The sequence below is a fragment of the Tribolium madens genome, unplaced genomic scaffold (genome assembly GCF_015345945.1).
Source record: "Tribolium madens isolate multiple individuals breed KSU strain unplaced genomic scaffold, Tmad_KSU_1.1 Scaffold_96;HRSCAF=242;Tcas5.2_LG5, whole genome shotgun sequence".
Lineage (NCBI taxonomy): Eukaryota > Metazoa > Arthropoda > Insecta > Coleoptera > Tenebrionidae > Tribolium > Tribolium madens.
The window spans coordinates 13294123-13306920 of NW_025401068.1; the positions used below are offsets into that span (position 1 = coordinate 13294123).

The 12798-nt window shown below is 35.3% G+C and overlaps 2 protein-coding genes across 6 annotated transcripts in view; one reads left to right on the plus strand and one right to left on the minus strand.

The window, feature by feature from the left end:
* LOC123012836 (tripartite motif-containing protein 45) overlaps positions 1 to 4527 on the plus strand; it is a 17083-nt gene extending 12556 nt beyond the window's left edge. For all 5 annotated transcript variants that reach the window (XM_044411000.1, XM_044411001.1, XM_044411004.1 and 2 more), the window contains 2 exons: positions 3785 to 4032; positions 4083 to 4527. In XM_044411000.1, coding sequence (XP_044266935.1) covers positions 3785 to 4032; positions 4083 to 4337 — 503 coding nt within the window. In that variant the 3' untranslated portion in view covers positions 4338 to 4527. The remainder of the gene's footprint in view (positions 1 to 3784; positions 4033 to 4082) is intronic.
* A 334-nt stretch (positions 4528 to 4861) lies between these two features.
* LOC123013269 (run domain Beclin-1-interacting and cysteine-rich domain-containing protein) lies at positions 4862 to 12758 on the minus strand. Its single transcript, XM_044411701.1, has 8 exons — positions 12382 to 12758; positions 11383 to 12332; positions 8746 to 9047; positions 8248 to 8695; positions 5653 to 5835; positions 5420 to 5602; positions 5219 to 5372; positions 4862 to 5169 (listed from the first exon to the last, which is right to left on the minus strand). Exons 1-8 carry the CDS (start codon positions 12559 to 12561, stop codon positions 4960 to 4962), a joined length of 2610 nt encoding a protein of 869 aa, XP_044267636.1. The 5' UTR covers positions 12562 to 12758; the 3' UTR covers positions 4862 to 4959.
* Between the last annotated feature and the right edge of the window lie 40 nt (positions 12759 to 12798).

Here is a 12798-nt window from a genome sequence, read left to right on the forward strand (position 1 = left end):
TTTGATAATGTACTAAAATTTGTCCGAAAAAACCAAGTCAGGTCATGAGATAGTAGAAAAAAAGTACCACAAAATTCGCGTTGTAACGGACTTGCGAATATAAATTCTCCGACAATCTCAAAAAAAAATAGCAGCTGAGTCGGTCCTAACTGCTCGTTAAATAGCAGAAAACAGATTTACGTTCCACCTCGACCCCCATTTCCTCACGCACCTACTGACGTTTATTCTTGTACCGTGTGCTTAAAAATGAAATATTTTTACGTAAAGCGTGACATGACATTTGTACGAGGTGTGGGAAATAAATTACATGAACGAAATTTTTCGTTTCGGAGTCAAAATTTCCAATTTTTACAACACTTAATTAAGTACCCGATGTAAAGCAATTAATAAAACGCCCCGTTTGTGGTTCTAGCGCCGCCCAATAAATCTTCCCTTCAGCAACCGCGAGGAAATTGATTACCCCGCCGAGCTATAAAATCTGTAACATTTTGTTTAAATTAACGTGCATCAACCCTAGATATCAAGCGTCGGTTTATTTTTATACAAGATGTGAGCTTCCACGCACATGAGACATTTCTGATTTACGGTGCTTAGAACAATTACATAGTTCCACTAGAAAAATCTGCTTTTAATGGGCAAAAAGCGAGCAATGATATCCGGCTTTTTGACACACCATTTTTCACGATCTCTTTCGAGTTTATAAGACGTCGCGACGAATTAGCCGCTGTGTCAAAACATGACTAGGTAACATTTCTTACGGTTATTTTTAGGCCATGTTCCGACACTCCGAGCTAATGATAAATATTGATCCATTAATATGATTCACTGAAATGACGGAAGTTTGAGACTAAACACGGAGAAAAATCCGAGATTTGGGGAGTGGGTGAGTATGTTTATTTTCGGATTTGTGCTGCTATTAAAGTGGAAACATACAGAGGCGGACTTTGGACCAAAAACCGCCAATTTAGATATTTTCTAATTTTTTAAAAAACCTTTACATTTAGTATCTGTTGCAAATTGCTGTGAATATATCTGTGTTGGTAACTGATAATGTCTATTCCAAATCGATATTCATATCTATGCTGTCAAAAATCGAAGATTTCAGAGATTTTAGCAATTATATAATTTTACTGAATCACTTCTGATGTTGCAATCTTAATTCACGAAACACTTCCATCCATTAATTTTAAAAAATTAAACTTTTGAGTAATAAAACAGTGTTAAGGCCAAAAATCGACCAAGATCTCAAAAAAAATCTTCATCTTTAAAATTGATCCCGGCCGATAACATCTAAACTTACTTTTTTTTTTTAAAACTAAATTTTCAAATAATGCTTATTCATTCCTCGTTTTCTTAGTAAATGCATCAATTTTTTTTGGCACATCCTATGTAGCCGGTAATGCTACCAAATTTAGTTTTTCAAATGGAACACCTTTGTTTTTTGCTCGAAACAATAATAATTGGCATGAAAAATACGGTAAACCACTACTTATTTATTACATTTTACTTTACATAATGCACTCAGAAAACAATTTAAATTTTTGAATCTTATTGCAAATTTTGCGGATTTTACTTATCAAGGTATTTATGCAAAAAGCAATATGCTTGGATACCGTTTAATTGTTAGTTTGACAAAGCCTAATTTGTCAATAAATCTTATTAATGGATGATATTAATTACGACGAATTGGTAGATCAGATTGAAGTGTTTTTTAAGTGCAACAAAAATAGAGCGGAAGCTGAAAGACAGTATAGAGAAAAATACTCAAATTCACCCAAATCGTTGAAAATTTAGTCGAATTGAAAAACAACTGAGACGAATAGGTTCGCTTTTTAAAACTAAAAAACCTGTGGTTTTTTGTGAAGAACAAGAAAATAGAAATCTGAATGTTCTGTTATCAGTCGAAGAAAATCCAAGAGTTTCCATACGAGAACTCGCTCATTAGATTTGTCAAACCAACAATTAAATTGTCTCCAAGTATTTTTTTTATTCACACCTTTCCTTTAAAATTACACGACCAATTTCCTTATAAAATTCTAAGATTTAAGATGTTTTTTGATTGCATTGTGTTACGCAAAATGTAATAAATAGTGGTCTACAGTACTTTTCATGTCATTTATTATTGTTTGCAGGAAAAAAAAACATAACTATTTATCGTAGAGCGCTGATCATTTTTACTTATAATAGAAAATTAAATTTTCTTTCCAACGATACCAAATATAAGAGGTTATCTCCAATAACTCCGGAGTTATTGCCAATAGACCGCTCCGGGTGCCAAAAATCGACCAAAATCTCGGCAAAAATCCAAAAATTTTCTACTTTAAAATTGATCTATTTAACGTTTTTTACATTTCTAGAAGTGCTAAAGACTCAAAAAAGTGCATAAAACGTTATTGGGTCAAGTTTCAAAAATTTTGAATTTTTTGAGTTTTTGAAGGTGAGCGGTAGTAAAATCGTAAAAATAGTCAATTTACCTTAAGTCGTAAAAACGGTTGAAATATMGTTTTCTAGACGTAAAATTACTCGCTGAACACGATTCAACTAGTTAGAATACTCTACGATGCATAGTTTTTGAGATATTGAGTAARAAAGTTAAGAATAAGGCTAAAYMTAWAAGCACTATATCCGATTTTGACCAAAAATCAAKWTTTTTTTATTCTTATGAAAAACTAGTACTARATGTAAAATTAACCGGAGAACACGCCTGTACAAACTGCTTTGACCTAGGACTCATAGTTTTTGAGATATGAATTTTTTTTGAATAAAACTAAAAATGGCTCTGTACCCGGAACCATAACCCGGAACGACTTCGGTTTGCGCCAATAAATAGATAATTTCAAGCTACTTTTAATGGTTTTTACCGTTTTGCTTTATATCTTATAGTTTCGTAGAAAAACGCGTTTAAAATTTCACAATTTTGACTTTTTGAACGGCGACTTCGGCCAAACTATTAGACTTAGAAAAGTCAGTCCAACTCCATCGTAATCAGCGTAAGAAAATCTATCGACTAAGGCCAAAGCCAAGTCGATATCTCGCAAAAAAAAATTGAATTTTTAAACGCCGATTACGGCGAAACTAAAGGAGATAGCCCAATGTGGTTGGTAAATTCGTAATTAGCGCGTCAAAATCTATCGGATAAGATAGGTTTAAATTGAATCTGATACATATTCAAAAACACTAGTTTTTAAGTTTTTAACAATTTTTTTCGTTTTTTTTTATTTTGCAAATTGCTGCAAAACTGTACCTCAATGATGTAATGTTTTGACCTAAACCTATGTAAAATGTTCCGGGGAATCGATTGGCGTCAAGAAAACTGCAAAATTCGTAGTAGTTTTGAAGTTATAGTCGGATTTAAATTTTCGATATTTTTGACTTTATCAGAAATTTTCTCGATAACTATTCATCGTAGAGCACTGAACTTTTTAATATATCATAGAAAATTCAATTTTCTATCCAACAGTACCAAATATCTCCAAAAAGTCCGGAGTTATTGCCATTAGACCGCTCCGGGTGCCAAAAATCGACCAAAATTTCGACAAAAACCAAAAAAATTTTAACTTTAAAATTGATTCATTTAACGTTTTTTACATTTCTAGAAGTGCTAAAGACTCAAAAAAGTGCATAAAACGTTATTGGGTCTAGTTTATCTAACAGGGTAGTCAGTGTTTCAACAAAGATACTCATATCTCCAAAGGGTGAGCGATAAAGATTAACAATTTTAAATTATACGGTAAAACAGATATCCCTGACAACTCACTGAGGTTTGAAATGTGCTACATTTCAGGTTTATCCAACTTACGCGTTGGCAAAAAGACCGACCTCCTCCTCGAGACCCGCGACCACAGCGACACCAAACTGGAGCGCGGCGGCGAGCAAGTCTCCGCCGAAATCCGGTACCGCGACGCCGGAGTCTCCCGCTTCCTCCACGTCGACATCGACGACCGCCGCGACGGCACCTACACCATCTCCTTCGTGCCCGACGTGGCCGGCAAACTCGTCCTCAGCATCAGCATCAAAGGCCAACCGATCAAAGTAACAGTACACAAACACTGATAACGGACCCAAATTTTACAAATTTGCAGGACAGCCCCTTTCCCATCACCGTTCGGACGCTGAAACCGCACCACGGAACCTTCCACTGCTGCAGCTTCTGCTCGAGCGGGGGCAGCAAGGAGGCCACGTGTGGGTGCGAAGGCCGGATGCCGGGGGGCTACAAGGGCTGCGGACACGGACACGAGGGGCATCCCGGCCGGAGACACTGGTCCTGCTGTGGGAACGTCCTCGAGCATTCGGAGTGCTCCAAGGGGAACCACTCGCACTACCAGTTCACCTTGTAGGGGGCGCCAGGGTTGATCATTCCGCAAAAGTGATCGTTTTTAATTATGTATAGTAAAACGGTTTTCCTAAGACCCACTAAAAATTTTATGACACATTATAAGGGATTAACCAAACAATGGCTTGAATTTGTAACCCTCCATAAATGGCACGTTCCTTTGCAAGAATAAAACAGGGCCGTATTTAAAACTAAAGTAGTAGTAGAGTTTTACAAAGCTATTATTAAAAAAATCAGGTTTATTTAATAATTGCTTAATAACCACCTGGCTTTTTAAATTTTTTAAAATACTTGACTTTAATAACAACTAGATCAAAAACTATTAAAACATTTCAAGTATTTTAGATAAAAAAAAAGTAAGTAATCCGGCCCTGTTAAAAATTGACCTGTTTTAGGGTCCGGGTGGGTTCCACTAATTTATGATTTGTTTGCCCTCTAGTTAAAAAAAAAGTAATAAAATTTTTAGTAGGTCTTATGAAAACGATTTTACTATAGTTGTATGTATTATTTTGTGTAATAAAACACTACTTGTTGGAAAATGTATATATTAAATAATTTCTTACACAATTGCACATTTATAAAAAATAAATTGTCTACACAAATAAATATACTTAATTAAATATCAATTAAAAACTGTCGCGTGAACTATTCCCTATACTTTCTTTGCGTTTACTAATTCTCAAACACTTGTTACATGGTTTATCATTAAAGTTCCAACAACTAATATGATAACAGGCCCCACATTTGTTGCATCTACTGACTTTACGCATCTGCCATGGAAAAATGACTTCTGGGGCATTACAAACTTCACAGATAAAGCCTCTCGCTACACACAACTGAAACAAAAATTTAAGTTGAAGTTTTGTGAAATAAGTTTCCACTTACTTTACACTCGGAAATGTGTCTACAACATAATTCGACTAAATATTTCAGCCTAAGTTTCATATCACCGTTTCTAACATTGACTAGATCTTCCATGGAATAAACTTCAGGATCGGTTAAAAGATACGATTTTTCTGATTCTAATCTCTCCCGAATTCTAAACAAACAATCATTATTTCGGCCAAACACCAGACAAACACTTACGATTCTGCAAACCTACAAGCAAAAATAAAGTCTTTCAGATAGAATAAACCTAAACGGAATCTTCGACACAACTGAAGATTCTTCGACATCTTCCAGATGTGTTTGTTCAGTTCGAAAACTCGGAATAACGGATCGGAGTACATTTGTTCTAAAAGCCGATAAGAGAATGACGAAACTTGATATCTGAAAATTTCGGGATGAGGGAGAGTATTTATTTTTGGAGTGTGGATTACCTCGTAAAATCCCACTTTTGTATAACTCGCCCCGGGATTAACGCCAATTGATTGGTGTGACACCCTGTGCAAAAATAGCGACCCAAATAGTCGCAATAGCGGTACCTGGAGGCGTACTGGGGGGCCACTCTCATGCTACATCCGGCGCATCGATAGTTCTGCTTCGCGATCAAAGATTTTCTCCTGCGAAATTATTTTGGAAAAACAAAAATATTTCAATCTCGATTTCAATGCTCATTTTTAGCACGGAAGCATCGCTTATCTGATTAATTGATTATAACATCCTAACATCGGATGTCTCAATCTGACAGTCCAGTTCCTATTAATTAGTGAGCATTTCTAACTGTATTTTTGCCGTTTAGTAACACAAAATTTTTACCGAATAAACATTTTTCTTCTTAATTTAAAGTCGTCGGAAAAGTTGGAAAAAAACTTGGAAAATTATTTTTCCAGCAGAAATAAATAGTCAAAGTGCAATATTTAAACACAAGATTTTAAAGCTTTAATTTCAACAAATGGATGAATCTAAGTAGAAATATCTGTCTGGCTGCTACTTAATTTTTTATAGTGTTATGATTATGAATTAAGTGTTCATGACCAAAAAATTTTGTTGTTTTCGTCCGCAAAAACGTTTTAGGTAAGTGTTACGAACAATATTTTTTTTTGGTAAAGCTCCTAGAAAACAAATTCACACCTCGTATTAATTTTAAAAAAATCGCCACCGTAATAACCAAATCGACTTATTCGTCCCGAAAAACTCTAGGGACCTACTTTGCGTACTATTTTAACGAGTCCGAAAAAGACTCATTTTAAGAACTCAAATGAAATCTGCTATATTTTGCGCAAGTCGGAGTTTTTTTGTTCTTTTATTGACTAATTAGAGAAGATCTTGAAAGAATCAGAGGAAATCATGGGAAATTAAAGGAAATCAAAGAAATCAGAGAAAATTACGAGAAAATTAAGAAAAATCATTAAAAAATGTGCATAAATACGAAAGTAGATTTTTTTTGTTCATCTTTTTACAAAATAGAGGAAATCAGGAGGAATATAATGGAATCAGAAGAAATCATTGGAAAATGGGAAAAATCATGAGCAAATTAGGGGAAATCATGAAGAAATCAAGGAAAATCACTGAAAAATCTATAAGTGCAAATAGGTTTTTATTCGGGGTAAACTTTAGAAATTAAGGAGAAATCATAAAAAAACTTATGAAGAAATCAAAGGAAATCATTGGAAGATCTGTAGAAAGTATGGGGAAATCAAGGAAATCATGAGGCAATTAGGAAAATCAGGAGAACTCATTCAAAAATGCGCCTGCAGATTTTTTTTGTTCATTTGTTGGAAAATTAGAAGAAATTTGAGGAAATCAGAGCAAATCTTAAGGAAATAAGAAGAAATCAGGAAAAATAGAGTAAAATCATTAAGAAATTTAGAGATAATTTTTTTTAATTTTGTAGAAAATGTCTCTACAACACCTTATGGTTTCTGTGATTGAGAATTAACAACATATGCATACCTTTATAATGTATTAATTACTATAATAATAACAAAAATAAATAATAAGTGTTATTAAAAAAAATTAAAGTGTTATTATTGCTGTTCGAAGACATCACATCATCGTCTCGTTTCTTCATTAGCCAAAAAAGTTAATGTTAAAATGCCATGGAAGGTCATATCGGTATCTATAAGAGACGTACTCCCATTTTTGACATAAAGTCGAGGTCGTATGCGTAATTTTTGTTTCGTAGCCCATCCTGAATTTGTTTAAGCTATTTTTTTAAAGATTTTAAGGCCAGAATATTTTTTTGTTGTGCTCCCATTATAGGTTTCGTATTATTTTTGTTAATTTTACTTGACCTTTATCTTTAATTTATTTAACCCCCAGCAAATGTGTTAAGTAAAAATCATCTGAGAAATTAACATTAAACATTTTTTTTTTCTTGTAACTTATTTAATTTTTATTATTATATTATCTTTTATACTCATTTGTCTCATACCAATTCTCACATATTTCAAACAAGTTTGTTTAGAACTAAAAAGCAGATATATTAAGTGGCGGAAGGACTATTTTTTCATTTTTTTCTTAATTTTTCAAAATGTTTCAAAATAATACACATGACCAATTGTACGAAAATTGATTTCTTGTACTTAAATTTCAAACAAGCAAACTTTCATGATAACAGCCTTGCAGCGACAAAAATTTCAGGAATTTAGTAGTCTTAATCTACGACTATTTATTTTACTAGTAATAAGTACGAAGGTATTATATTGCAGCAGTTGTATTTGTTCATTGCTTAAAGTTAAATAATGTTGGAACAAATAGGGACATGACGTATTAGAACAGTAAAAATAAAGCAAAAAGTAAAAATGATAAAACCAAAATCGCTGCAATAAATTTAATTTAATAATTATATCAATTGTCAATGAAATTTCCTTTTAAGAAATGCCCAAAATAGATTAAGAAGTGTACTAAATATACTTTCAAATAAATTTCCGATCGAAGTGTTCTATGACATTGAAATTAAGTTGGCAACATAAACTGTCAAATTCAAACGTCAAACTTGTTTATTAAATAACAATTTTCCAATTACTTACGTGGGTGGTGGATGAATGGTGAAGATAATCTGCGGCCTGGGGGGTGCCCATTCTTGCGTCCCTCTCAGGAGCGTGGAAGCCGTCACGTCGGGATCGTCTGGACTCACCGGCCAGCTCTTCGGTAGAGGTAACAACGCTTGAGGGGCATCTTCCTCCGACACCAACCACTCTAAATCGGAGGCTCTCGGTAACTGCTTCTCGTTGAACTTGCTTATAAGCGACAAGGCAACCCCCTCTGCTGAGAAAACATCAGAGGCACCATCGGGTGCCCCACGTGGCCGTTTCAGCACATCGGCTTCCGAATACAACGACGCCATCGACGCTGAAAGACCATGATTTTCCGAGAGATTCGAAGCTTCGTCTATGTCCAAATCCTCGACTTCGTCGGAACTGGCGCTTTCGGAAAGAGTGTCGGGGGTTGTGGAGCATGGACTCACAGTGGTCGCGGCTTAAAGAGGAATATTTCAAATCAGTTTCGTAAAAATTGAAAATTCTTACTATCGGTTCTTCCGTCGCTTAGTAAAGACTCAGACCAGACTTTTCTTTGCTTTTCCACCATTTTTTCGCGTCTTCGTAGACGAATTCGTTGTTTCAAATCCATGATTTCCGGGTCACTATCGTCAAATTGATCGTCTAGTTTGAAATCTCGTCGACATCGGATTTGTTCCATCGCTGAAATGATTGCTTCAGATATGCTGAAATGGGCGTTTTCGCGATCCAATTCGGCGTTTGCTCGAGCAAACTGACTCGAAGTCAGAAAGGAGAGCAGACTTTGGCCCTTTACCGGCCTTGGAAAATACCTAAAGATGAATATAAACAAACATACAGGGACATTTTTTTATTAGTATACATAGCCCTATGTATACTTTTAAAAAAACCGGGTCAATTTCAATGTAACTATGACTATTACGATTTAGTTAGTCTAGGCATAGGCAACCAACATTACAAAGGCTTTAATATCGTTAAATAAAAGACAAACTTTTAAAAATAACAAAGTAAATGTAATTAAATATTAATTTAAAAAAATAATAAAACCCATCAAAACATGAAAAATATTTAATAATTAAAGCAAGTGTTCAAAATGCTTTCTTTGCAGTTCCAAAGAATAAACTAAGCGATTTTGAAAACCCCGCCACTGCATTGCTGATAAATTCAAGATCTACAGGATGCGCCAGAACTCGCGCCCCAGAGAAAAATGCCATATAAGGTAAGATACCAGGAACATGGAAAAAATTTTGAAGTTATGAGGGTTTAAAGTTTGCACTTTGACTCTATTTATTTCTGTTGGAAAAATAATTTTCCAAGTTTTTTTGCTGTAGGCTATTAAAAAAGGAAACAAGGAAGCTGTATCCTAAATTGTAACTCTTTTCTATGTTATTTGTGGCTTTTACTGGCAAAATTTTTGTCCCTTTACTAAATAATTGTAAAAAAACATATACAAGATCATCAGAATCATTAAATAGATATAAAAAAATGTCAAATGTCAAAATTTTTTGACAGATAGAATTTTTTAAACATTTTTTTCATGTTCCTGGTATCTTACCTTACTTGAAAATTTTCTCTGGGGCGCGAGTTCTGGCGCACCCTGTATATTATTACATTCTGTACGAATACGTTCTTTTAGCTCTTCTAAATTTTGCATTAGAACATTAGTATAAATTTTTGTTTTTAAATACCCCAAAAAAAAAATTTGTTAGGTGCCAAGTGTGGCGATTGTGGGGGCCATGCAATGCGATCATATCTCCCGCTCCACTTTGGTGTACATAGCACACAAATGACATTAACTTTTTAAAGCTGCACTACGGAGAACTACATACTAGGAGACGAAACGAGATACAAAATTGCTTAATTTTTTGGACCCAAAAAAAGTAGTACGGCGGAGTAAAAATGAAACGCTTAAAAAAATGGAAAATTGTTGAGTTTTATATTCTTAATAAGCTGTAAAAAACGAACCACTAAATTTTTCACGAGAAATATGAAAAAAAATATATTTAAAATTCAAAATCTGTGCTCCGTTTCATGTTTTTCAAAATGCTGCGAATACGGTTAAAGATACAAGAAAAATGTAAGAAAGAAAGTTGTAGAAAATAAAATTTTCTAGTAAAAAGTCTGCGACACCATACCTCTATCTTTAATGGTTTAGGCCTCAAAGACGTTCAAAGAGGCTCAAGCGACGGATTCGTTTCATTTTTACTGGTGATTGAGTGCCGGGGGGACACTTTAAAGCAATTTAAACCTAAACCGTTGAAGATAGAAATATGGTGTCGCGGACATTTTTGTAGAAAATTTTATTCTCTACAGTTTTGTTTCTTACACTTTTTTGTATCTTTAACCATATTCGCAGCGTTCTTAAAAATATTGGTCGTAACGCTAACTGATAATTGTTTTTCATTTATTTTTAATACTGTTTTCGATATTTTTGAAAACACTGCGAATACGGTTGAAGATACAAAAAAAGTGTAGGAAACAAAATTGTAAATGAGACGTATTCGTCGCTTGAGCGTCTTTGAACGTCTTTAGGACCTAAACCATTGAAGATAGAGGTATCATCTCGCGGACCTTTTTCTTGGAAATTTCATTCTCTACAACTTTCTTTTTTATATTTTTCTTGTATCTTTAACCGTATTCATAGCATTTTCAAAAATATGAGACGGGGCGCAAATTGCTAAATGTTTTAAAAAAAATTAAATATAGTTTTCAAATTTTTGCATTACCTTTATCTCTTATTATGGAGAATTTAATGTTCTATCTGCCTTTATTTTTTTTTATTTGCGTTTTGCTCACCGTTATGTAAATACAGCCATTTTTTTAATTAAAACTTGAACGGGAAAGGAACAACTGCGCTATCTGGCCTCGCTAACGGAACTATCGAGAACGGAGACGTTTTATTTTACATCGTGTCGTGTCCTAGTCTTTAGGTATCCGTAAGCTGCACTTTAAATTTCAAGACTGACACTTGACAAACTTGACACAAAATTTTTGTTTTGAATATTTTTATATCTAGTACCCTCTAAAAGCTTGAAATGTTGGTCGCCTACCCTATGAAATTGACCCGGTTTTTTTAAAAGTATACATAGGGTTATGTATACTAATAAAAAATGTCCCTGTAGATTGCATTTGTATCACAATACGAACCCTGTGGCCATGGGAAGTACGCTCATGCCGCCGTCCTCAATAAACGACTTTTTCGGGGCTTTCCTGTAGTCCTTCTCTCCTGACAAAGGCAGAAAACTATCGACAAGTCTCGGAGAATGAGCCAAATTTCTCGTTTCAGGCAACGATTTTGTCGAGAGATTCATCAAATCGTCATTCCCCATAGCCCCGCTGCTCTGGGAGCTGCTCAAAGGCGGCGTGTGCTCAATAATATCACAATTGTTTATAATCACATGTCTCGTCTCTTTCTTCGCCTTTGAGCCCTTCTTCAAGTTCGATTTCCTTACTTTGGGGTACTGCATCGACTTATAATCGATTTTTAGAGCACTAGATGAAATTCTTTTGGTATAAAGTGGCGTGGACGGAGTTGTTTTACTCAGTGTTAAATGTTTGTTCTTGATTTTGAAGGTGTCTGATCGTAGACTGGGCATACTATGCCACGGTTTTAATTTGCCTCTTATCACGGGGGTCTTAGGGGCGGGAACCCCTTTTGGTTTATGGTCACTCCCTGAGTAGTCTTTCTTGAAATGGTCGTCGGGGTATGAGGAGCAGCGTCGGTGCATTTTGTGGAATTCCTTAGCGTTGGCTTCGAGGAGGAAGAGACACGGGTTGATTTCCGACATGAGACTAGCCTGGTTTCGCTCCACAGCCCTCAAACAGATGAGGGCGGCTTCTGCGTACTTTTCCTGGCACAGAAACGCGTACTCTTGGTAGCATTTCAACAGGTGTGTCTTGTCAGAAAGCAACCAGGACAATTTCTGCGACAAAGAGTGGTTTTCTAGGCTTCTATACAGCCAAATCGAGGCTTTGTCATCCTTGAGATTCTGAGGCAAGTGCGGCTTGTATTCGCAATCGATGGAAAAGTACGATTTGGAATTTTCCGGCTGCAACCATTCCAATCCTTGAATGAAGTCTAAATAGCTCGTAYACTCCTGGAAGTGACGTGTCAAAAGTGAGGTTATGTGCCCCCCTTCGACTTACAATTCCGGGAGATTTACACCCGTGTTTGAAGATCTTCTCCACAGAGCAGTGCAGACGGTTCAAACCACCATAAATGGACCACACATTGGCCACTTGAGACACCAACAGCCCCTCAACTGTGTTTTTCAAGTCGCGTAAAAGTTGTTGATGTTTCGAAATGTAGTGGTCCGAGTCAGACATTTTAATGAATTATTTCTGCATMTGGGTCAAACACTGGTTGTTCAAGACGGAAATTAAAAAATGTTTGCGTGTTAGTGGACTAATCATGATGTTCGATCAACAAAMCCTRCCACGAATTTGACAGCTGTCATTTGTCAAATGTCATTCGTAAAAAGCATAGGCGTGCCATAACAACGAGACTGAAGGGTACATTTTTTTACAAAAAATCTTCAAATATAATCCATTTCATTGAAATTG